Consider the following 25,617-nt stretch of genomic DNA (forward strand, 5'->3'; position numbering starts at 1 on the left):
GAGTTTGCCCTGCTTCCATTGCTCTGCCCAGCACAGTCGGCCCCCGGCCATTGGCAGTGGGTCAACGGGACAAGCGGAGAAGCACGTCGGCGCCAAGGGACATCATGCTGAGTGTTTCCTGTTGGCGGTGGCTAACGTGCTCAGTGACTTAAATCCATCCACCTTTCCCGATCGAGAAACTGAGGCTCAGGGGAGGGAGCTGACTGGCCGTTGGTCACATAGCGAGTGGTTTGCTGGGGAGTGAGCCCAGGGGATCTGCCCCAAGGCTTCAGAGGCAATGCGCCCGTCCTTTATTATGAATGAAGTGCCCTCTTTGATTTTAAATCGAGGTATCCTGACAAAGCACCGCCTGTGTTGCCACCTTAGAGAAAATACCCTCCCTTTGCATGCTGTTGCCCTAATGCTCCCACCAGTTGCCGTTCTGCACTCGAGCGGGGAAGTAGCCGGGAACGCGCTGGATGACGCGATGGGGCAATAACTCCAAGCAGCATTGGGCCTTCTCTGGCATAAAAAAAAGGACAAATTAAGTAAACATGCTTGATTGCTTAAACATTTGTTTTTTAAATTAGCAGCAGCCTTTTAAAATTAAAGTATTTGGATATGCTGCTCGGGAACACTTTAGCAAGTTGATTTCTTTTTCATTTTTTTTTCTCTTCCTGGTGCTACTTTTCCAGAATAATTACTGATTTAAAAACCAAATGCAAAGCGACGGCCAAGTTTGCAGCTTAATCTTTTAAGAGAGAAGGATGGGAAGAAATGCTAGCTCTCGAGGCGGCGGGGCCCCCTTGGATCCTCGGCACTTTGGCTTATCGCAGGAGGGCCACGAAGCTTGGAGGAGGCAAATCTGCCCCACTTAGGAATTCACTCCAGGTTGCTTTTCTATGTTGTCCCAATGGAGGAAACCAGCCAGGGCTCTCGCAACTGGAGGAGGAGGATCTTCAGTAGGGTCTGGTGGACAAAGCGCTGGACTGGGACTCTGGGAAGCTACCAGTGACCTGTTGCATGACCTCCGGCTCATTCAATCCCCTCCCTGCTCCCCGGCCTCTTTTCGTTCTTGCTCTTTGTCTGGTCTGTCTCCTACCATCTAAACAGAGCCCGGCTGAAGAGCTTATAATGGATGTGCGCGATGCCTGGCACAACAGGGCTCCGCGCTCCAGCAGGACTTTTAGATGCATCTGTAACATCAGCCAGGATCTCGAAGTGGAGTCTCTCAGGGGGGGAGAGGCTGCCCGCTCGACCACTGCAGCTGCTGCATATTGTTGCCTTTACTTGATTTTAATGCAAAAAAACCCATATAGTCACAGCTGCTGGTTCCCTTGCAGAGGTACGGAAGGGTGGCCTGTCCGGAGAAGGTCTGTCGGTGGTCTGTCCAGGAGCCCTAGGCACAACGGTGCGGACGGCACCTTGCACAGGGGGGTCCCGATCCAGGCTTCTAGGCTCTCTGGTAGGACAGTAGTTACAGCGATCTCGCCCTTTCCAAACTCGCAGTGTGCCCCCAACTCCTCGCATTGCTTTGACTCTGCTGCAGCCTTTAATGCTTAAGCCAAGCTGAAGGCGGGTGGAGAAGGGAGTGAGGGAGAGGGACCAAATGGGAGCAGAGCTTTCGCAGGTGGGAGGCATCCTGTTCTCTAACAGCATCTGCCGGTGCTGGGATGTTTGCATTAGATGTGCCTGTACATCGAGGGAGAAGCTCCTGGCTGAGCAGAGGTTATGGCGTGCCGATGCATCCTCTTGGTTACCATGTCACACAAATAGGAAAGGAAAGGGTCTTTGTGCCTTGGGGGGCCTCTGGATGCAGACCCTACAGCCGGGCAGGGAGTTCAACTCCCCGTGCAGGTGGCTGTTCTGACGGGGACTGCGCATCTGCAGAACGGGGCTCGTCCTTGCCCCAAAGAGTGCCAAGCCCTGATCCATCACTTGTCCTGGTGGGTAAATCCTCACCCCTCCTTCCATCTCATCTCCCTCCAGGGGTTTAGCGGGGTCCCGTGTGCATGTGCGAGTCCATCTTTGCATATCCGGTTACAAGATCAGGGCCCCAGGTGGGCGCCACATGGCAAATGGCAGTCGAATAGCGCGGTGTAAAGAAGCATCTGATTGATTTGCCTTGCTCCAATGCTGCCTAAAGGTTACAGGGAGTATTTCTTTTTAATCTTGGGGAGGGAAAAAAAAAGAATCCCGTTAATCACGTGAAATTTCAGAGGATTAAAACGGGGAGGAAAAGCAAAACACGCACAAAAAAAGGATAGTTTCCTTTCCAGGAAACTAATAGCCCCTGCGCCTCCTTATCTTAATGATTTTCATAATTTAACTGAATGCAGAGATAATGGATCTTCATAGAGCTAACTTTAGATTTAATGGGCCTCGTGTTTGGGGTGGGGGTGGGGGGATTGATGCTTACGGGGTGAGATAAGAGCAGGAGAAGCTCTTTCTGGTGGAAGAGCAACTTGTGCATGCCGAGCGCTCTGTTCCTGCCACCTGAAACTCTCCGTGCAAACCGTTTTGGGAACCGGAGGGACCCCCTTCCCCGGCCCCAGCAGGCGGGGGGGAGGCCGGGGGCACTCTGGGGAAGAAGCAGAGACCCTGCCTCCGGGCTGGAGCATCCCTGCCAGTGTTTTTTGCCTCTCTTGCATAACCTTTGACCCACCCTGGAATGAAGGAGCTGCAAAGCTGGGATCATCTGCGTTAATCTGGTCTCATTGAGGCAGGATCAGTGGAACCACCTCGCAGATTCACTGTATTATGGAGCAGATTGAGGGACTTAGAGAGCAAATTTAATAAATATCATTTCGATATTACTTGGTGGGGGGGGGAAAAAAAATCCTCTGAGCAGCTGATGTCGGAGGCACCCCGTGCAGGTTGGTAATGGGGGCATCGTGTGCTGGGGGCTGCCTTTTGGGAGAGGAGGTGGGGGTGCTGGGTTGAGAAATGCATGAGCCTCTTCCTCTTCCTCTCCCTGGCCAGAGACAAGGGCTGAGCTGCCAGCTAATGCAGGAGCCATGGGTGTGGGCTGAGAGCCAGGGCTGAGTAGCAGCGAGGAAGGGCAACATGGGGGGGAAAAGCAGAGGTGGAGACCTGCGTTCCCGAGAGGCGGAGGGTCTGGCAGGGCAGGGGACACGGGGGCTCGAGAATTTACATCCTGATCCCGCAATCTGCTGCGGGCCGCGCGACCCCGCTCCCCGCGCGCTGCACCGGGCACTTCGGCCGAGCAGCATGCGTGCAGGGGATGGTTTGCCAGTCTGCAACGGCTTGCAGGATCGGGGCCCTTCCAAGGACGTTTCACCTGCTAAAGGATGAGTTATCGCAACGGGACCAAGCCCTCTGCTAGTGGGAATCTGTGCTGCCCGAATCACGGTAGTTGTTGGTGCCCTCCGTTGAGCAAAGCTATGTTCATGCCTCCTGGGCCAATGCTGGTAGGGTCTAGGAAGGCTGGGCTGGAGTTTGGAGTTTGCCAAGGGTGGGGCAGGATTATAGAGGGTTTTTCGGTGGCAGAGCGTAGGATGCTGTGTGTGTACATGTGTGTGCACCCGCCTTTTTCTTTTGCGGCGCCCTGTAGTTCCTGGTGGAGCCTTTCGAAGCCATGCTCTGACATGCCTGAAATGTCTTTTGAAAGCTTTCCAGGGGCAAAGTCAGAGCTGCCCCAACAGGCTCAGTGCTTTAGGGGCAGGGGGGTGAAAGGGAAGGTCTGATGCTCCAGGCACAGCCGTGTCTGGCTCGTCGATCCTTCCTGAGCTAGGCAGGCAAGTGCCCCATGGTGGGTGTCCGTGGCAGGTCGATGGGTTTACCATCGCCAGGACCGAGTCGGAGGAGAAGGCAGCAGGCTCCGTGCCTGCATAGGGACGACAAGGGCATTGATTTAACCTGTCTGTTCTCCGCATTAATCCTAGCTCATCGCTAGCTACCACTTGCAGATGGCATCTTGTGCCCAGCTGCCCCCAGAGCGATGCAGCAGAGGGAAATCCTGTTGATCGTGCCCGGGGAAAGCTCCCTTTGCAGATGACCCAGGGAGAAAGCGGCGACCGTAGAAATCTCCCTTTCTTGAGGCCAGTTTGGTTCACTGTACTCTAGCGGCGGGAGAGCCACCACCACCCCTCCAGCTTTTGCATGGAGGTGGCAACATGGCCCCGATCCTGCACCCTGTTTGAACTCTCCAAAGACAGCCTGCCAAACTCGGCTCCAGCCTCTGCAAGACCTGGAGGGGAAGGTATGGTGCTCATCGCCTGCTTTGTCTCGGTCCCCGGCGGGACCCCCTCCCTGCCTGCTGGAAAAACACTTGGTTTCGAATAAATGTTTGACCTCCTGCTAACCCCCCTGCTCCCTCCAGTCGAATTCTGCGCGGAGCGAAACGCGCCGTGGCCAATCCAAGGAGGGCAAGAGCCGGGGACCATATCATTAAAATGCTAAAAATGAGCGTGCTGAAAACAGACACAATTGGGTATTTAAAGCCCCAAATGAAAAGAGTGTGTGTTGCAAGGCTTGCGGGAGCCGGTCTCCCAGAGCCCTGGAAAGTATGCGGTCAGGCCTGCACCATTAGCTTTGTGTTTCTGGTTTTTAAAGGAGCTGGGAAAAGCACGAGGGAGGCAGATGCCCGCTCTGTCCCCGTGGGCTGGAGGGAAAGGAGCGATCCGTGGTTCTCGGAGATGGCAAGAGGACTTGGTTTCGGGGCCGGGAGGAGCGCTCATTCAAAGTGCCCGTCGCTAAATGCACGTGTGGAGGGGAGCGTGTGCATGGAGCCTCGCACGGGGCGGGGGACACGGACACTTGTGTGCGTTGCCCCTTGGCAGACTGGCCCCCGCGTCTCCCTCTGGTGCGATCAGGTTGCTCGGTTAAGCACTTCTGCTCGGCTGCTTATAGTTAACCTACTTTCCCTGCGTAGCGATCACACGTTCCAGGGCTCGGCGGCGACACGTGGTTTTCTTAAGGGTTTCCAAGGGCTGCTCTCCCTTTCGGTCACAGGTGCCCCACTTAATTGCGCTCCTTGCACTTTTGCACAAGTCTGCTCTTGCCTTCCATCCCAGCCGTCTGAGCTGGGAGAGACATCTGGGCGTCATCAACGCCTCTGGTTCTCCCCTTATTTATTTATTTATTTTTTCCTCCCCCCGGTCCCCTAGTCCAAAAGTTGCAGCCCCCTTTTCTGCTGACCTTCCCCTTGGCGTGGCATGCAACACGCCGGGCGGTCCTCTAGCACGATCCTGCTTCCCCACCCATTTAAATTTAGCACTCGCTTACTCAGCGTGTGCATGCGGTTTGGAATAACCACCGCTTTCCCCCCGGCTGTGTGCATGAGTGTGCAGGGATCTGCGTGGGTGCAGAGTGCCCACGGACCCTTCCCTCCCCGGTCAGGTAGTAACGGGCTGCCCGGGCTTGGCTCCAGCAAGTGGGAGCAGATGAATTGGACGCTTAACGGTCACATCAAACCTCTTGAAGTCTTAAAAACAACACAACTGAACCGCATTTGCATTCGCTGCCAGCGGGCCCGCTTCCCCGAGAGCAGGCCAGGCAGTGGGGAGAGTTTAAACCAAACTATTTTCCTCCCCCTCGGACACGTTGATTGGCTGCTAGAGCTCCGCGAGGGGAAGTTTTTCCCCCGCCTCCCAGGGTGTCCGATGTCAGGCTGGCATGAAAAATCCCATCTGTTTTCAATCTGGATCCCCGCTCGCATCCACTAAGCATCCTCTCCTCCCTGCGTGTGCTCCTCGCTGCCCTGCCCCCACCCGCCTGCCTGGCCCACTGCTGGGTTTTTTTTTTCCTTTCCTCTAAAAATGTACGGGGCCTCCCTCCCCCTTCCCTAAATACACAGCTCTCCGGCACATGCTCCAGTTCTGTGCGCGCCTGCCCTGTGTACGCACGCTCGGGGCCTGCCAAGACGACCTCTGAGCGCAGGGGCTACCGCTGTCTTTGGCTCGCAGAATCCCCCCGAGGACCACCACCCTTCACCTCCCATCCTTCAACAGGGGAAAAAATAAATACAATCGGAGAGAGGGAGGAAGGAAAGCCGGGATGGGTGCTGGGGTGCTTGGCGGGTGACTTGCTGCTCTTGTTTGTAGTCCAGCTTTTGCATGCAATTTGGAAGAGAGCAAGCACGGAGCGTTTTGTTCCGGCTCTCAGATCAAGCGTGGAGCCTGCGTGGGATTTCAGCTGGGCTCTGAAACCTGGAGCTAATAATGTGCCCTGTGGAAATCGGCTTTGGTCCCGTGCCCCTTCTTTCCCTCACCTTTTGTTTTTTGGTCCTCTCTCGCTGAGTAATGTCGTCTTTATTCCATGACGTCCTCAGGCTAGGGAGTATCGTATCTAAAAGGCACTGTTGGTAAAGAGCACCTTTGGTGCTACATCCATAGTAAATGGGTTTAAAAAAAAAAGCCCTCCATGGGACTTTTTTGGAGTTGGATGGACTTTACCTCTGAAGCAGCAAGGCTGTCATGAGTTTGAGGCTGGCATCTGTCTTGCCAGGGCTTTGGGGCAAGGGAGCCCTGCAGTCGCATCTCCTCCTTTACCCCTTCCAAGTTGCTGTCGGCTGGAGGGTCCTGGGCTGTCTGCATTAGCCTTGCTCCCTAAGATACCCCATTTGCCAGTTCAGCCCCAGCAGCAGGAGTGCCAAGGGAGAAGAGATGCTGGCAGCTTGAACTACCGTGCAGGGGCTTCACCTAGCTCACAGCAAGTCCACGTGAGACTGCATTAAGTCACCAGGGTCTAGCGGACCCCAGCTCACAAGGATGCACTACGCTCTGCTTTGTGCTGGCTAGGATACTTTTTTAGTGACAGCAAAACACATTGAAGAACATGGGAGTTTTGTTCCTAATAGATACAAGGCCTCAATGATGGGAGACCTGGGGTTTAGCGTCAGCTCTGTACTCCCGGGAGGTTGCTTACTCTTCGTGCCTCAGTTTTCCTTTCTGTATAGGATGCTGCTACTTAGCCCCCCAGAGGAGCCCTGTGATGCTCATTGGCCACTGGCTCTGAGATGCAAATGCTGGATGCTCCTGAGCTAGGTAGGCAAGTGTATTTTCTTACAGGCATCAAAAGGAAGCTGGATGACTATCAAACTAGCTAGCTAAATAAACCCTTCGCCCTTGGAAGCGGGAACAAAGAGAGTCTGCGTCTTCCTCTCTCGCTGCCAGGTCCTGGGCTCACCTGATGGCGAGTGAGGCCTTGGGAAAGGCAGTGTATGAGTAGTCTCCGGGTGCCCGCGGTACGGATGGGGCCAGGACAGTCCCCGCAGCACCCCCTCCCTGTAAAACCACCTCTGTCTCCGGATAACTAAATGCATGAGAGCCCTGGCAGCTAAATAAATGCATGCCAGGCTGCTAAGCATGGGGGGTGATCACCGCTCTCCCCATGGAGGATCTGTTTTGGGGGGCTCCCCAGCTCTGCGTGCCCCTGCTCACCCGTGCTGCAGGCTCCCTGTGCCAGCCCCTCCTCCAGCTCCTCCCCGGCTCCCTCGGCTCCTCCTCCCGTTAGTCCCGTCTCTGCCCAGACCCCAGAGGACGTTTCCCCTTGGCCTCCCCCTCTTCCCAGTGCCTCCGAACCTGGCTTGGATCAGTGGGACCAGGCGCTGTGCGGAGCCCTAGCCGCCGGGGCCGCGGCACTGCGGTGGGCAGGGGGCTCCGGTGGGAAGCTCCAGCCCACACGGTGAGTCCAGCACCCTGGCTGGGGCTTCGGCCAGGGCAGCCCTAGCTGGTGGGGCGCTTCTCCCCCAGCCCCTGTTCCCCGTCATCCCTTCCTCTCCCTTCCCCATCCTCTGTTGTCCCCACCAGCCGTTCCTCCATTGCTCTGCTCCCTCTATCCTGGTCTCTCTCTGCTCCCTGTCCCACTGATCCAGTCTCTGCTCCCCCCATCCCATGCTCCCTCCCTAGTCTCCATTCCCCCTTCCCTGCTTCTTCAACCCCGCTCCATTAACTCCTCTCTGTGCCCAGCTCTACCAGCCAAGCCCCAGCACTGGGCAAGCTGGAAGTATCCTGGACCACCAAGACCCGCTATATATACCTGATGGCTTCTCCCCATCCGGGCTCAGATCTCCGGCAACCTCTGCTTGTTGCTTGACTTTTGGGGGGCTGAGTTTTAAACCCTCCTCTCCACTTCTTGTCTAAGGGATCAGTCCCCTTGTCCCATTTGGGGCAGAGAGCTGTCCCTAGAGCCACCCGTCCTGCCAGGCTGTCTCCTTAGATCAGAGGGGAAGATTTTACCCTTCTTGATTTGCCCTGGGTTGGTGCATCGTGCTTCAGAAATTCCCCCTGGTTTCTCCCTGGGGCGTGCTGCTCCTGGTATCAGAAAGTAAGGTTAAAAAAAAAGAAAGACTCTTTCACTGAGCTGCTCCCAGACCGAGGGGGAAACTTGGATTTGTTTTTTTGCTCATCGGGAAGGAGTCAGGGGTGGTCTAGGCTGGGAACTGGCTTGCTGCTGGTTCTGGATTTCGTTGGCACCAGCTTTACCACAGCCGTTTTGCTGGTTTTAACCTTTGTCTTACGGCTCAGCGTGATCAATAATGGTGTTTAGGCCAAAGGGGGGTGGGATTTTGTGCAACAAAGATGAATTGTCTAGGTCAGCATTATTCGGAGGTCATTAAAGGTACTCTGATTCCTCCCCCCTCCCCAAACGGTTTCCCTTTTTCAATCTGGCCAGTGTTTCCCAGAGCGTTTCCTTGCAAAAACAAGGGGCAGACTGCTGGGTTTCCCTACTCTGAGCAACAAACTTGTGATCCGGGTGCCCCAACAGCTTTGTCCCATTAAAAACAGGCACGTTTCCCAGCGCTGCCTCTCTCATTTTTCCGATCTTACTATCTCCTTTCCTTTTTTTTTTTTGTTTTTTTTCCTTTTTATGAACAAAGGCAATCTGGCCGGGGACCCGATAGATGATTAACACACACATAACACTAGCCAGGACTTGATGGATACTGTGCCTTTGTATGTGCCGGACTAACGTATAGTGTTTACAAGGTGTAAATTTTTGTGCAATTCCTGTACTCCATTGTTAGGAGAAAATATGACTGTGTCTTGGCTTCACCGGGTCTTTCACTCTACCTTTTGCGTTGCAAAAATGCAAACCCCCCCTATTTTTTTTTTTATACCTCAAAATGGAGAACACTTTGCTTTAGAAGTACAAAGTTGAATACTCTTCAATAATGCACTTGGAAACTCTAAGAAGTAGCCATATTCTCTCCCTTCGGAGGTGCAGCCCCTTGGAGTCCCTGCTCCAGGCAGAGTTAATACCCCCCCCATTGCAGGCACCTTTTTACAGCAGAGCACTATCTAACTGGGCCTCTTAGCAGCTGGGCCGACTTGCGGCACTTAAAAGAACACTTTAAATTAAATTTAAATTTATATTGTTCGTTGGCGGAAGATTCTCCTGCAGTTAAGGAAAAAAATGTTGAGATTAAGCAGATCATTACTACATATGAATAGCAGTTCCCAGCATTAACATTATGGTACCTTTTTAAAAAAAAGGGAATTCTCTAGCCTGTGCTTTGCCAAGCAATGCCTGTGCTTGCTTGCTTCTCCATCTTCTGAAAATGTCAGCTAGGAGCAGGCAAATCGCACATTCAGCGGCACTCGGATCCCTGCACAACACAACATAAAATCCCCCCCGTGTTGCAGAAGTCCTCTAAAAAAAAAGAGACGGTCCCTAAATAAGCAGCCACCTGCGCTGGGTGAGCTTCTTTCTTTGGGATGGGTTAAATGTTCATCAGGCGTGTGCGTGTCCACCCCCCAGCAATCAGGTGTGGTCTGTGAAGGTGCCCATCAGACCCCGAATTTTGCAAAGCTGATATTTATAAACTGTCTGATTTGAAGCAAAATGGGAGGGGGAGGAGGTACCTTTATTTAAGAGCTAATTTGCTTATTTAAAGCACGTCTTCATGATTGCTTTTTCTTTGCATTCATTAAATTATGGAATGCCATCTAGTTGTTCCTTAAAAATAGACCTCAGACTTGTTGGGGAAGGAGTACATTAGTGTACAAGCCTGGGGCAGAGGTGTACCAGGATGGTTTTGGCCCCTTGGAGGAATGAGCCTTGTTGGACTGAACTGCAGTATAGGAAGAGTTTGTGCAGCGGGGTTGTTGAACTGGATGGCGTCTTTTCCCTTCTTCCCTTCCCTCTCTGAGTCATCATACCCACAGTCTTTTTTGGTGTTGGCCATCCAGTGCTCTCAAAGAACTTTTCCCAGCCGTAATGAAAGTATCTTTGTGATTTACGGAATGCACAATGCCCATTTTACAGTTGAGTAAACTGAGGCACAGCAAAGTATAATGCCTTGCTCAGAAGCATAGCCTCAGGCAGAAGGAGGGAGGAATCAGGAAGGCTTGTTTGCAGCCCTTTGCTCTCACTGCTGTGGGTGGAGAATGATGTAGCAGAGAGAGACGGCCATGATTTTTGTCAGTGCCAAGACCAAATCAAATGCAATTATATATGTGTTTGGAAGAGAAGCACCTCCTTTGTTGTAGTTTTGGCTTTCCAACCCCAGATGAGTTCAGAGTGGAGGTAGTTAGGTGCAGTGCACATGCCCAAGGAGGTGATAGTTGCAGTATGTGCCTCGTAGGCCTGGAAAAATCAGTACACAACATTTTATCCTATTTCTAACCCTTGGCTGCGGAGAGTTCAAGACATCATCTCTTTCCAGTCTGTCTGGTAGAGGCCAGCCCTTTATTTCCCTCTTCTCCCTGGAGTACCTAGGCTGGACTGGCGTTAATCTTGAGAAATGTGCTAGCAAAACAACCGGGGGAAGCGGAGACCTTTCTTGTTTCCCAACTGTAAAATGGGAATAAGGATGCTGTGCTCCTTCATGTGCAGTGTTTTGCGTTTTCCTGGTACAAGGGGGGATATATCACAGCTGTGTCCACCCAAAGAGGTCACCTGGGGCATATCAGGGAAAAATTCAGACGGATTTCTTTGCTGGGAGTCCTTGGGAAGGTGCAGGTGTAGGTAAGTGTAGTACCTGCTTGTGCTTGGGAAGGTGCAGGTGTAGGTAGGTGTAGTACCTGCTTGTGCTTGGGATGGTGTAGTAGTGATTGCAGTTCTTGACACCTGTCCACCAAAGAGCTGGATTAAAGCCGCTCATTCGTTTTGCATTGGCTTCTGTACAGCCATCGCATAGTAATGGCTTGTAGTCACTATTTCACCTCGTCTAGGTATTAACAGGTGACCTAGAGATGAAAGGCTTTCTCTCCCATTATTACCCACTTCCCCCAAGCCATCCTCTGGTTTAGTGTCTGAAGCGATTTTTGAACCCCGGGTACGTTTGATTTCCACGGGAGGCTTTGCAGCAGGACCGAGCGGGGAGATGGCTGCGAGTCCTTTGGCAGCGAGGAAAGCGTAATCTTGTTACATTTGAATTTATTTCATGCTACGTTTTGTGGGTGTGAAAAATGAACTGGTAAAATTAGGGGCTCTGGAGGGTGCGAGACATTGTGTTTGTTCAAATGCTGACGGTAGGAAAATATCCATCCAAAGCTTTCTTTGAAGGAGTAGCTGCCCTTCCACAACTATTTGGTAGGAGTAATAACTGTTTCAATATATGAAAGCTCCTGAATCAAGAGGCACTTGGGAGATGTTACGGCAACGAATGCACGCTGGCTGATGTCAGGATGGAGATGTGTCCGACAGAACTGGGCAACACCTTGACTTCCCACCCCGTGCCTCCGGCCCGCAGCACTTGCACGGTGACGATGCACAAGCGCCTGCACCGGGGCACGCGTGGGGTGTTAACGAGGAAGGCTATTGGGACCTGCATTTGTTTACTGAGAGCTTTGTGTATGCTAATGAAGGCGTGTATGAATTTCCCAGCATGCCGATTGGCGCTCAGATTTCCATGGCAATAAGTGCATTTAAAAATTTCCTGGGTTGGATCCTGCAGCCTGTACAGCTGCGACTCCAGTGAGACCTACCAATTTTGGTTTTCAGGGCCAGCCCTTGCATTTCGAGGGTGACGGCACTTCTGTACCTGACCCGCTAAGCGTCTGAAATGCTAGGGCATCAAACGGCCCTTATGCAAAGGAATCGGGTCCCGCCCCTGTTATAGTACTTCTTAAATAGTTCATTTGGACGTAATGCCTCTCTTTACAATTGATTCTCTATTACAAACAGATTCTCTGATAATGGCGCCTGTGCCATTCAAATGGGATCGTTATTATAATAGCAAAGAGTATTGTTAGAGACTCGGGATGTGGAATTTATATCAAATCATTATAATGACAAAAGTAATGCCATAAATAAAATGGTACCGTAACAGAGGCGGCGAATCTGTGTGGAGCGGAGAAATGACAGGAGACGTTTCCAGCACGTTGAGATTTCATCTCGCACGGAGGTGGGATTTTTGCAGACATCGGCTGCCCCTGGGGAGCTGGAAGAGGGGACGATGTAGTGCCGTTGCCCACCCCAACGGCAAGGCTAACGGTTGACTTTTTCCAGGGATCCTGGTTTTCTCTGGCAAAAAAAATAAAAATCCTCAATTTTCGGATAAAAAAAAGTAACCCAAAATCCACATTTTTCCATGATCAAAATGAAACGCCACTATATCTATCTGTACAGGAGACCCCCCCCCCCCCCTTTTCCCCCCCGCGCCCTTCGCGGTTTTTTTCAATACACCGCTGCACTTAGCGCTGTTTTGCTATAACGCTCATTTTACATTCATACCTGATTCCACTTAGCGCTCAGCGCGTTTCGTGATAACGCTCGCCGTCTCCATCTTAGTTCGTCAAAAACTTTCGCTTAACGCTATTTCCGCTTAACCCTGTTTCCGCTTAACACTCGTTTTTTCGGGAACCAAGTAAAAGCGCCAAGTGCGGGTTGCCTATATATTAGCGGTGTTTCGTTTTCATCGTGGAAAAATGTAGATTTGGGGTTACTTTTCTTAATCTGGAATTGGGGGTTTTTGTTTCTTATTAGAGACACCCAGGATAATTGGGGTTTTTTATTTTTTATTAGAGAAAACCAGGATCGCTGGTGATCAGTCCCAGCGAGGCTGGGATGCTTCGGCGGGGGGGAGGGCTTGCCATGTGATATGTTGCCCATAGAAATCAGGGGAGCCGTTACTGGAGCGGTTTCAAAAGCCAGCCTCCACCATTGTTCCCAGTAACGAGTTTGTATAGAGGAGCCGTTGCCTTTATTCTGCTCGTTCGGACCCCGGAGCTGCAACGTTTGGGAGGCCGATTTGAACCGGGCTGCGTGTACACCCGCTCTGCTGGGTGGCGCGTGTGCAAACCGTGTCTCCGCCGCGCTCCTCCTGCCTTTGTGCGTGAACGGGGGAGAGCGCTGGAGAAGACGTTGGTGAAATTCTTGGAAGGGGGAAGGGAGCCGGCCGCCCTGACGTTGCCGGCTGATGTAAATAGCATGCCCTAATACAGCGAACCACAGTGGGACGCGGAGGGGAGTAAAAAAGGGATGTTTGGGAAGTTCCTGACTCCTTGCAGAGGGGGGGTTTGCTCCATTTCCCTCCCGACAATGAAACCCCTGGAGGAAAGGACGCATTAAAAGACCACTTTGCAGGCTTTATAAATATAGATCATCCAGATGGCTAAAGGGGGCAGCTTGGTTTGGCCAACACCGTCCTCCTGCGATGGCAGAGAGCGGGGTTCTGGGAATCCGTGTTGACGGCAGCCGTATTTCAACAAAGCAACAGCTAAGACCGTTTCGGCCCTTGCATGGACGCCGCGCAGATGTCTTGGCCTTTATTTAAAAGATCCTCTTTGCGCAGAGATGCCTGCCTTCCCCAGCCCCCGGCTGAGCCGGTTTTAAGCTAACGTTTAAGCAGACGATGCTCTTGCCGGGCTCAGTTTCGTGTGCGTGGCCCCTCCGCAGCAAGGTGATGCCCTCCCAGATCTTGGCAAGGTGAATTTTTTGCAGGGAGCGGAGGGAGGATGGTTGGGCGGACAGTCATTTGCTGGCAGGCGGGACCCGTACTTTGGACGCCTCTTGCCGGGGTTGGGAATCAAAACATGGTGGGATTGCTTTTTTGCCTTTTTTTTTTTTTTATTGCTTGCTCTCCCTTTGTCCATGGACATCTGGTGCCAGGATCACAGTGGCTGGGGGTTGGGACTGTCTGTTATGCTGCAGGGCAGGATGGGATGTGGGGGCAGGGGAGGTGGGAGGTAGCAGTAGTCTAAGGCTTTCTGCAGGTAGGGAGGATTTAGGGGACAGAGGTCAGAGGGTTTTTTTGCACGAGGCATGCAGGGAGAGTAGGGTGGAATAGGGAGAATGAGCTATAACAAGGGCTGGAGCCCGCTCCTTTGGCTGCCGTTGCAGAAGGGCTGTTGGAATAAGGAGAGGGCTTCCCAGTCGCCACGAGAAATCCTGTTTCTTTATCCCGTGTGTGTTCAGGGGCCAGGAGGCGGAGGGTATGAAAATAAGCCTCTTGCCAGTCCTCTCCTCCTCTGGCCAGCTCTCCCCCTTCCCTAGCCCAGGCTTGAAACTAGCCCTTTGTCATCTCCATCGATCTGATCGTCCCAGTTGAGGATCCTTGTGTTCGTCCCAGTTGAGGATCCTCGTGCTCATCCCAGTTGAGGGCCGTCGGGGCTTCAGAGTCGGTGACGGTCACCCCTCCTGGAGAACAGCTCTGCTGAAACCTTCCTCTTTCACTCCAGCCTGGAAGAGGAAGCCTCCAAATCTTCTGGGATCCAGGTAGTCGGTGCAGCATCCTCTTCCCCAGACAACCGGGGGCTGCAGGAAAACGGGATCTCTTAGATCCCCTGCATCCAGCTCAGGAGTGGGGGAGCAAGTCCTCTGGTTAAAGCTCCCCCAAGGGCAAATCTTTCAATGCATGCTTTCCTCTCCCTTTTTGGGGGGAGAGGGTAGAATTGCCCCATCTCAGAGGAGGTCACGTAGAGTCTTCCTCCTTTCTTTTCCTTTGACCCCTTCTGCAGGGTAGAGGAGGGGGGAAGGTTTTTTTTTTTTAAAAACCCCACGTATGGTCCACCAAGATGTCGGGGTCGGCGGGGTGTGGATCTCACTGAGAGAGGCCCCGGGAACCGTTGAAGATGGAGACCTCGAGGAATAGCCTTGCTGAAATCCAATATCCTGCTACCACTCTCGCCCTGCGTGTAAAAACTGCCTGCGAGATTTAATGTCTAATACAGACCTGCCTTTTGGAAACTACCTCGGGGAGTCCTGTTCTCCGTGAGGTCAGATCGGGTCTGAGATTCATGTTTTAGGGAGCGGGGCATGTCCACACCCCAGGAGCATTGCTTATGTGCTGAAATGCATGCAGTTTATGCGGCGACACATACCCAGCTACGCGACGCACCGTCCATCTTCTACCTGCCAAAGGCACGACAAAGACCTCAAATTATTCGTGCAGGAAGCTTGGTGCGGTGGGATTCTTTTCCATTAGTGTAAACAGCACTTTCTGTGACCCCAGCTTTATGGTTCTTTATTCCCACTGTACAATATATATGTTCAACCTCTTGGAGGAGGGAACGGGAAATTTGTGCGAAGGGAGGAAACTTTGGGGCTGCAAGGAGTGGCGTTCCTCACATTTTGAGGCACACCCGAGAGTCGTGTTGTATGAGAGTTAAATGCACTAAAGTGCGAGGCAGTGGGGCATTATCAGCTGAAACGTGCACTCATGATTGTATTGCAAATGATGCACAATGGGCGTTAATGATAGTTGCATTTACTTTTTAGAGCTTGGACTCTTAGTACATTTGGTAGAACATCCCTTAATGGCTGGTCTTTTCTCAAACTAATTACTCCTGTGAAAAGCTTTTGGGTTTTTTTTATTTTTATTTTTTGGGGTTTTCTTTTTAAACCAGAAAAATGTTAGGGAAGGGTCCTCCTTTTTCTCCCCCCCACCCTCTTCCTTTTCAGCATCAAATGATGTCCAGGTTATTTTCTTTTTTCATTGTCCTCCTGCTGCTCTACTTTTCAGCCCCGCAGGATGACGTGTCATTATAGACGCACCAAAACCAAACCTGCACTTCTGCCAGCCTGCATGTTTCCAAAAGTTTGGAAGTTTTTTTTTCCAGTGTGAGGATAGTACCCAAAAAAAAAAAAAAAATGGGGGGGGGTGGCTCCAAATTTGGGGGGTGGGAACATGTTCAAAGTTTTGAAATAAAATCGTCCGGGAAAATACACGTTGTTTCAGTCTGAATCTTGTCAGGTGGAAATGGGGTTACGTCCCAGTTCAGTTTATTTTTTGCCAAATGATTTCCCCCCCCCGGTTTTGCAGCTAGTTTTCCTAGTTTTGTGCTGGAAACAGCAGGCTGGTGCTGCCAGCATGGCAGACCACACTTCTCCCATGCTGCCCTGTGCGATGCCTTAAGCTTTTCTCGCTGCCCACGTGCAGAGTTCAGTCTCCAAAGCCCTTGGTTTTTCAATTGAGGCTGTAGGTGATGGCTCAGGAGGTGGAAGACCCCCTGGGAATGACCCTGAAGCCATAAGCTCATTACTTGGAGGCCACTGAAGAGCTCTCGGATGGAAATAACTTTGCCACCAGATTCGAACGGGTGCCTTGGGACCTGATGAGTGCTGAAGTGGGGTCCTCTCAAGGCCCATTGGAGCCTGGGCTCTCCCCTCCATAGCATTGATTCATAGACATCCGGGCTGGAAGGGACCTCAGAAGATCGTCGAGTCCAGCCCCCCGCCCCAGGGGTAGGAAATCAGCTGGGGTCACAGGATCCGAGCAAAATAAACGTCCAATTGACTCTTAAAGGAGTCCAGAGTAGGTTCCTGCACCACCTCCGGCGGCAGGCTGCTCCAGACCTTGGGGGCTCGGACAGGAAAGAAGTTCTTCCTTATGTCCAGCCTGAAACGGTCTTGGAGGAGTTTGTGACTTGGACTCTCTCAAGCTTTTCCACATCTTTTTTGAATTGCGGAGCCCAGAATTGGATTCAGTACTCCAGCTGCGGGCTCGCCACGGCCGAGTGCTGCGGGAGGACGACATCCTGGGATTTGCTAGAGAAGCTTCTACGGATGCAAGCCAGAGTTTTGCCCACTTTGCCGGCTGCAACATCACATGGGTGGCTCATATTCATCTTGTGGTCAATGATGACCCCCGAGCCCCTTTCGGCCGTGGTGCTAGCAAGTGTAGCACTGCCAAACCTATAAGCGTGCCACGGGTTTTTCTTCCCAAAGTGGAATACCTTGCATTTTTCGCCGTTGAAGGCCATCTGGTTTTCAGCCGCCCATTTTCCGAGCCTGTCCAGGTCAGCCTGGATCACCATCCTGTCCTCCGGTGCGGACGCTTTACCCCAAAGTTGGGTGTCATCGGCGAACTTGGCCAGCCTGCTTCCGATACCAATGTCCACATCGTTAATGAAGATGTTGAAAAGGATAGGCCCACTTGGTCACGGCGCACCACAATGATGGACTTCCATCAACTACCACTCTGCGTCCAGCCACGAAGCCATTTCCCCAGCCAGTGGACTGTGATGTAACCGAGGCCGCAGTTGGCCGGTTTTTCTATAAGATGATCGTGGGATACCAGACCAAAAGCTTTTTTTAAAGTCAAGATATATGATGTCAGTCACTTCTCCCTCATCCAGGTGAGATGCCACCTGGTTGTAGAAGATGAGATTGGTCAGAGGGCCTACCTGCAACAAACCCGTGCTGGCTGTCCCTCAGGAGGTTGCCATCAGCCAGTTTGCTGCTCTTGCAGCAGGCTCTCCGCCAAGAGCCAACTATTTAGAGTCTGCGGGAACTTCACCGATGCACAAATCGTTCCAGCAGGAGATTGCTCCTTCCTCTAAAACTTTTGGGTCTGACTGCTGCCGGCACCAGGATGCTGGACAACATGGACCTTTTTCAGATCTGACGTGGGGGCTGCAGTGCCATGGTCCCGGAGGGGAAGGACTTCTGCTCCATCACCAGTAGGCCACTTCTTTCCAGCATGAGACGAGTATGCCAGGGCTAGTTGCACGGGTCCACATAGATTTCTAGGGTTGGAAGAGACCTATTCAATCGTCAAGTCCGACCCCCTGCTCTGGGCAGGAATACTCGGGTGCGCGTACTTGTGCGTGCTGCGTACTTGTTATATAGGAGGTGCCAGAAATGAATGATGGGGGTTAAATTGTGTTTTGGGAGCAGCCCTGGGAAGGAGGCAGTCCATAAACTGCACCAGCCCCAGAAGTCACTGCAACTCCAAAACGCAATGCTCCCTGGTTTCTGCCATGCTGCAGGCTGGAGGAACCCGAGCTGGAAATTGCAGGACACTTCTGCTGGTTTGATGCTTGTTGGGGAAAGGGGCAGTGTGGCCATTTGTCACACATTGAGCTAGATGGACCATTGCTCTGCCCCAGAGGGCTTATAGATTTCATCAACATTCGGGCTGGAAGGGACCTCGGAAGATCATCGAGTCCAGCCCCCTGCCCCAGGGGCAGGAAGTCAGCTGGGGTCATAGGATCCCAGCAAGATAAGCGTCCAAACTTTTCTTAAGAGTCCAGAGTAGGTGCTTGCACCACCTCTGAAGGGAGACTATTCCAGACCTTGGGGGTTCGCACAGTAAAGAAGTTTTTCCTTATGTCCAGCCTAAAACAGTCTTGCAGGAGTTGATGACAAAAGTCATCCCTTGGGGTGCTCTGGTGAACAGGCGTACCCCCAGATCCTGACACACACTCCTTATATACTTATATATGTACTTATCTTCACCTTCTCCTTGCCTGTCTTGCTAAAGTTGTGGTAGGGAGCAGTGGGTTTGCAGCGGTTGCCTCGCCATGCACGTGTGGGCCCAGGGTCCAAATGCAGGGATATAAAGGGTGGCTTTTGTATTTACTAACTCTACCCCTGTACAAAATGCGGGTCCAGGTCCTGATCTAGCCCTTGAAGCAAAGAATCCAGCTGAGGGTTGCAGAGCGGTGGACTGAGGCATGTTGTCAGTGGAAGAGATGGGCAGATGTTTAAAGGGCCTTTGTCTAAATCCCATCAATGTTTGGAAGCACTTCAGCAAGGCCTGTGCTCCTAAGTTAAGGAAATTTTTTCCCAAATGATCTGTGCCTGAATTGCAGCTGGTCAGGAATTTTCTGATTAACCTTTCTTTTTTTTTTTTATTGGTCAGAAAATGTCACGTTTCCATAGGTTTTTTTCCAACCACATGGGTTTTGTCAAAACTCAAAGTGGGCAGGTTTTTTACAAGCAGGATGGAAACTCTGCATATAGAGAGGTAGGCACAGGGAGGGCAAGAGGAAGAGAGACCCAGACTTGACTGGCCAGTAGCCAGTAAGGGCGCTTGCCCGCCTCTCGCCCATCCCAGAGACCACTGGACTGTGGGCTGTTCTGGAGTTTCCCTCTTGGCTTTGTGGCAGGAAAAAACAAAAGAAGATTGAGTTTTCCACTTCAAGATGAAATGGAAACAAACATCAAAACCTCAGAATTTTTTTTTTACAAAATTGAACTTTGTTTTCTGGTCACACTTGGCAAATCTGAACCCAGGCAATCCTAGGGAAAGGCACAAACTACGGATCCCACCACTCCGTCATAGCTGGGCGTGCGCCTGTATGGCAACAGCCATCTGAGGGGTGTATAAGTTTTAGTTGCATTTATAGGGCCTCCTTTTGCTGCCTGGATCCAAGTCTCTTCTAGATGCAGAGGTCGAAGACATTCTGGGGGAAAGAAAAGTCAGACCCAGCAGAAGGAAGCACGTACCAAGAGTGCAGTCATCTCCATTTAACGTGCATGGCATTTTTTCCCCCCATTCCAGAGTTCTTAAATCCACCTCTATTAATTTCACTGGTTTGACTCATTCGGACAATAGCAATTAAAACGCGCCTGTCATTTCTGAAGACAAATACAAGATTGACTCCTCTCCCCGTTACGAAGTGCAGTTCTGTAGACAGCCAAATAAAATCCTCAGTTCCAGATCTTCCTGTAATGCACTAAAGTTTATGGAGCATTTAACAAACTTTTTTAGTGCACGATAGTTTACAGAGCCAGCAGACGGCAAAGTAGGAAGCCCAAGCGTCGCATCACAGTAGGAGTTGCTGCTTTTGAGAGGTTTGGTGCATCTTCAGTTTATCGAGGGTGCAATTTCTGATGCCCAGCCGAGTTTCCCAGATTAGTCCCAAGAGCTAGAATACTTTAAGTGTGTGAATAATTTAATGCAGGGGTTTGGGTTGTAGCTGTGTTGGTCTAAGGACATAATTTAATGGTCTTCCGTGAAGGCTGTCCCAGTGCACGAGCAGTGTGCTGATTTGGTGTCTTATGGGGGTACAGGTTGTAGCTGCGTTGGTCTAGGGACCCAGGCAGACAAGGGTCTTTGGGTAAATCTGAGATCTTTGATGATGAAATCGTCACTCCAGTGAAGTCCGTGGGTGTTTTGCCATTGAGTTGAGAGAGACCGGGATCTTTCCCTGGCGTACAAGTCGAGCCTTACCTCTCTCCCCAGGCTGCGTTGCCACAGCCGATACCAGCAGATGTACTCAAGCTGGAGCGCCCTTGCTGTGAGCACGAGTGGGCTGCTGGCTCGGCATCTCTGCAAGGGCTTTGGTATTTGCTCTTGCCTTGGCTTTGAAGCAGCAAGGATCTGATGACCTTCGGGGCATGTTGCAGGCCTCTTCTCCCCATGCAAAAGCAAGTGACTGTAGGGAGGATTACAAGTATAGGGTGAGGGGGGCATTTGGGATGAGTTACCTTAGATGTTGAAGTGCACCAGTTTGTCAAGGGTGCCCAGAGCCTGCACTGATCACGCCTGTAAAACCATGCAAAATAGAGGAGCTGAATAATAAAGCCAGGCTAATGCATCACAAAATGTGGCGCGTTCATTTATTTTAGATTTAATTATGATAATGCATATACACGTATTTATTCGCACCGAGCGCATTTAATGGAAAAGTGTTTATATTTTTAAATAATGAAGCCCAAGTTGTGCTGAGGCCTTGGAGCAGCATCTGCTATTATGTCCTCGCTGAGAAGTGGGATGGTTCTTTTGTGCGCCTTCCAGAGCGTGCAGATTGTCGAGGCTGTGCTATTATAAGGGATTGGGCCCGTGGCAGAGGACGTGCATCTCATCATGCCGCACGCATTTCACTCTTAGTTTGCTTCTGAAATTTCCTGCAGAGCAAGAGACAGCATAAAATGTCTTATTAATGTTGATGTGATCTGTCATCGGCCCTAACCACCGATTTGGTACACAACAGTGGCATGTAAGCAAATTTGAAGGAGAAATAATCTGACTTTATAATATTAAAAAACAAACCAGCAGAATAATACGAGGAAATGCCATTTCGAGGTTCTAATGACTAACCTTTCTAGCGTCCCTCGCATGATTTATATAATTGCCAAATTGCTTTGATGGCTTGATGGAATTATAGCCCTGTATTACACAATGGATAATCAATCACAATAGAGCGTGTTTACCCTTTTGCTATAGTGTATATGAAGCAGATGCATTACAGTGGGAAACCTTCTTTAATGCCAGTTTTTCTCGTGCAACGGTGTGAGCGAGTTCAGGCTCTGGGAGCTGCAGAAACCTGACCTCACCCTGTCGACTTCCAAATCTTGCGGCCTTAAGACGACGCTTAGTAATTTGCTTTTTTTACGCGCGTCCAGGGGCATTTGGGCATCAATAGGCAGCATGCATGTTTGTACGAATATCCCGTAAAATCAAATCGCAGCGGCGGCAGGGAGATTAAAGCTTCCGGCCTCAGGTGTGCACGAGCATTCGGTGGAGCTTCTGGGGAGAGTTTTTGCCTCGGTAGTCAAGGTTAGAGTTTAAGCATTTGCTACTTGATGGGATGTTCCCAGGCTCATTTGCTGCACAAGTTATTTTGTTTTTAGTGCATTCTTTGCTTTAATCGCTGAAAAGACCGGTGTGATACTAGAAGGAGGCTCTTCTTATGCTAGACCTCGGTGTAAGAGGATCCTAAGGGTTTCCAGAGTGAAAATAAAGCCAATCTATCCAGTGGGTTATGATAAACTGCATCCAGCATATCTTTCTTTATTAATAGGGTGAAGCAGCTTTCAGGAAAAAAAAAAAAAAATCTCATTTCTTATAGCACGTGCTTCTGTGGGTTTTCACTTTTTTTTTTTTCTTTTCCCCCTTCCCAATCCTCATTTCATTTTCCTAATTAATCTGCAGGATGTTTCAAGAGTTTGATGGGGTTAAGCATTATTTATTCAAATGGCTTCCTCCGTGCAGATTCTGGGCTGCCGCCTGTATAACCGCGCAGAAAAACCCTCCCGGTTTTCTTATCTGTGCAGCAAACCTTTCGAATCCGGGTGAAGGAGGAATACAGCGGATTAGGCTTTTGGCTTGCTGCCTGAGGGTCCGTCGGAGATGCAGGTGTGGCATGCGGCCCCCCGCCTCCCGTCTTCATCGGTGCCCGGCCCTCTTTTTCTGGGTGGGGTTCATTTTTGGTCTAACGGGACTTAAGTCTCCAGCAAAACAGAAGGATCTCCCCGTTCCTTTCCCTTGGAGGATCCCCCCCTCCTTGCTGCAGCAGGATCACAGCTGTTGAGTAAATGTTAAGATAATAATGTTATTACGGAGTAATTATACAGCAAGTTATTGAATTAAAAGTGATGAAGACTGCCTGTAATCCTGAATGGGGAAGGGAAGAGGAGGATGGGAAAGATGAAGAGAGTCTGGCAAACCTAATAAATTTCCTCTCGTCGAGAGCCCCTCGCTGCCGGGACCAGGATTGAGAATGAATGAAAGGGAAGCTCAAAGAGCTAATAAATAAACCATTTCCCTCAGAATAGAGGGTATAATTAGAAACCGTGGCCCTGTGGTTTTGTGTCTGCCCTGGGGTGGAATCTGTTCAGAGCTGTACTGTGGTGATAAAACAGGGAGACAATACAGAGATGATGTTGCACAGTTGTTAACATTTGAGGGAAAAGATGTGTTGCTCTTTTTCTTTTTTCTTTTTTCTTTTTTCTTAATTTTTTTTTTTTTTAAAGCCTTATGTTGCAAAACTTTAATAACTGGCTGCACGTGGGAGCCTCTGTGTATCGGTAATGCTGCCAAAGGTAAAAATTTCTCTTTGACTGTTTAGGGGGTTTGTTCCCCCTGGGAATTGTGCAAAAGGGATGCTTTGTTTTAAAAAAACACACAGTTTTTTCTTCCCCCACTGCGGGCTGGCACTTAACTACCAGTCCAGCTTTTCGGATTCCTTTCCACACTCTGGCATCACCTTATTTCTCAGGATAATATCCTAACGTACTCAACGACTGGCTCTCTCTCTCTGCCCCGGGAAGAACGTGCCATGTTGTTGTGATGGCCACCGCTTTGCCTAACCTTGTAGGGACAGGAACAGAAAGCTCCAAGAGCTAAAAGTGTCAGCTGCTTCAACTTGAGCTAAAAAAGAAGGACGGCCCAGTAGTTAAAACACTAGCTGGGAGTCCTACATTTGGGTTCAGTTCTGTGCTCTTCCAGCAGACGTTTTCTATGATCTTGGGCAAGTCACTTATTCTTTGTGTACCTCGGTTGCAGGAGCATTGGAAGGATCGGGGGACTGAAGACCACCAAGTGCTCGGATATTTCAATAGTAAGGACCATGCGAGTACCGTAGATATCTAGATAGTCAGGCTGTGCCGCTGGGAGTTGAAATGGGCTCCTATCATACTCTTTTGTAGAAGAGAAGTAGAAGGAAATGCCTAGTGCAGTGTCTGAAGCCCTCCACCTGGACACAACCTAGCTTAGGTCTTTAACCAGAGAGGGCATTTGTACACGCCACGACGTTTGATCCTCATTAATTTACCGCACCTTAAAATTTTTAGTTCCCATGAGGACTGGGCTGAAGATACTGTTCCCCCCAAGTAATGATGAAGCATTATATCTTCTTTCATGGTGAGCTTCCCCAATATCCATCTTACCAGTCTGAAAATAGGGTCAGGAGCAGCCGCCCATTTTACTCAGGTCAACAAGGTTGGTTACCCTGAACGCACTGAGCAGACTCTGAATTGCAGCGGTCATTCTGGTGGGCAGTCTCTTGGGGGATGTGCAAACCTTCCTCCTGCTTTTAATAACCAGGAGATCCTTAAGGAGGGGAAACATGGCTTGGTAATGAAAGTGGGGCAGGGGGAAGCAAGGGGTGGTCAGAAGATCTGGGTTCCCGGCTAGCTTTTGTGACCCTGGGCAAGTAATTTAAATGATGTCCGTCTCTTCCCCACTCATCCCCATAAAGGTGTTGTTCCTCCCCGCATCCTGAATGAAGCTGAATTTGTCATCTCTCTCCATCATTTTGGAGCCCTTTGATGAGACATGCTGAAGAAGAGCAGCTTTCTAGAAGGGTGGAAGGACCTTTTACTACATTGCTGTTCTTAGCTTTTAAAATCATAGAAAATGAAGGTTGGAAGGGACCTCAGGAGGTTATGTCTAGTCCAACCCGCTGCTCCAAGCAGGACCATCCCCGAGTAGATCATCCCAGCTAAATGCTACCCTGCAATTGCCCCCTGCAGATTTTCTAACCCTGTGCCCATAGTAGCAGAAATACTTCTCTCCTGCATTTGTTTCGCTCCCCTACACCCTTAGCAAAAAATCTCTGCTTCTCACCTGTGGTCCGGTATTAACCACAGAGCAATTTTGTGTGATGGTGGGCTCTGGTCATGCCGGGTATTTAATTTGGAGTACTCTTGTAGCAACTCTGGTAGGAGTCGCAGATAATTTTACAAACCTTTAAGGATGTAGACCCTCACCAGCCCAGTGAAGAGGCTTTGTACCATCATCTCCCTTTAGACAGGGGAGGAAAGCAGATGCTGCGTCTTGCCCAAGGTCACAAAGGGTGGATCTGTACACAGAGGTCAGAAATCCTCCTACATCCTCTGCTTTAAATACTAGACTGGCTTTAAATACTTCCCACAAAGCGTCTTTGAGGGATGTGGCAAGCCTGTCAACCTAGTATGAGAGCAGGAGGGAAGCCCTGTCTGGCTTTGGATAATTCATGCTCTGTTGAGTCACATGTTTAATTTTAGCAAGAAGACTATCGCCAGTCGCAGGTCCAGCGCTTCCCATTGTCGATCGCTCGCTCCTCGGTGTTCGGATGCGTGCCAGAGTCTCCGCTGACTGGGATGCAAACCTGCCCCCATCCTTCAATCAACAGCCCGACCAAACTGGGTGAGCAGCTCACTGAGAGTCAAAGGGTAACAAGTGCAGGTCCCATCACACCGGTAGAAGCAAGAAGTCCCATGCTCCATTGTCTATCTTTTGCATTTGGATGGTCTCAGTCTATGTTGAAGAATTAAACCTCCGTCACCTCCCTGTAATTTCCAGGTGCCTTTTTCACTTTGCTCCAGTTTTGGGAAGTGATGCACGGAGGGGAACATGTGCCCTGAAGGGAGCTACAGCTAGTTGTATTTTAAAGCTGTTGTGCTTCACCCAACAGTGCCCTGGCACCACTGGCCGGGCCAGACTGTAGCATGTGCTACGGAGAAGACTGATGCAGCGATGCTTCAAGTAGGCTGGAAAGCAGTTGCTCTTGGGGCAACTTCATGGGTCCTGGCAGTGTTTAGGACACGAGCTTCTTCCCTGCTATTGCTGCTGCTGGTTTCTGCCTTGCAGGACTGTGGCCTGTTCCTTCCCGTGGCTTGGTGACTTTATTCTCCTGTTCTGGGCTGCCTGCCGGCAGCTCCACCTGTTCCCTGGAGCCATTTGCTCTTGCTTCCTGGTGCATTAGTGCGTCAGCTTCTTGGGTGCCAGAATCCACTATAGTAACCAAATGCAGCCAACTCCTCTTGTCCCGGTGGTTTCACTCCTGGATTTTGTCG

The 25,617-nt window shown here is 50.7% G+C and overlaps 1 protein-coding gene across 9 annotated transcripts in view; it reads left to right on the forward strand.

Moving 5' to 3' along the window:
* The first annotated feature begins 717 nt into the window (after positions 1–717).
* The window catches only part of PTPRS (protein tyrosine phosphatase, receptor type S), a 165,842-nt gene continuing 140,942 nt past the window's right edge, over positions 718–25,617 (forward strand). For 2 of the 9 annotated variants that reach the window (XM_025196480.1, XM_025196487.1), the window contains exon 1: positions 3,770–4,201. In XM_025196480.1, coding sequence (XP_025052265.1) covers positions 4,102–4,201 — 100 coding nt within the window. In that variant the 5' untranslated portion in view covers positions 3,770–4,101. Of the gene's footprint in view, positions 1,325–3,769; positions 4,202–7,481; positions 7,627–25,617 lie in introns of those variants that run through there. The other 7 variants (XM_025196481.1, XM_025196482.1, XM_025196486.1 and 4 more) reach the window with 5 other exon arrangements.

The sequence above is a fragment of the Alligator sinensis genome, unplaced genomic scaffold (assembly GCF_000455745.1).
Source record: "Alligator sinensis unplaced genomic scaffold, ASM45574v1 scaffold1295_1, whole genome shotgun sequence".
Classification (NCBI taxonomy): Eukaryota; Metazoa; Chordata; order Crocodylia; family Alligatoridae; genus Alligator; species Alligator sinensis.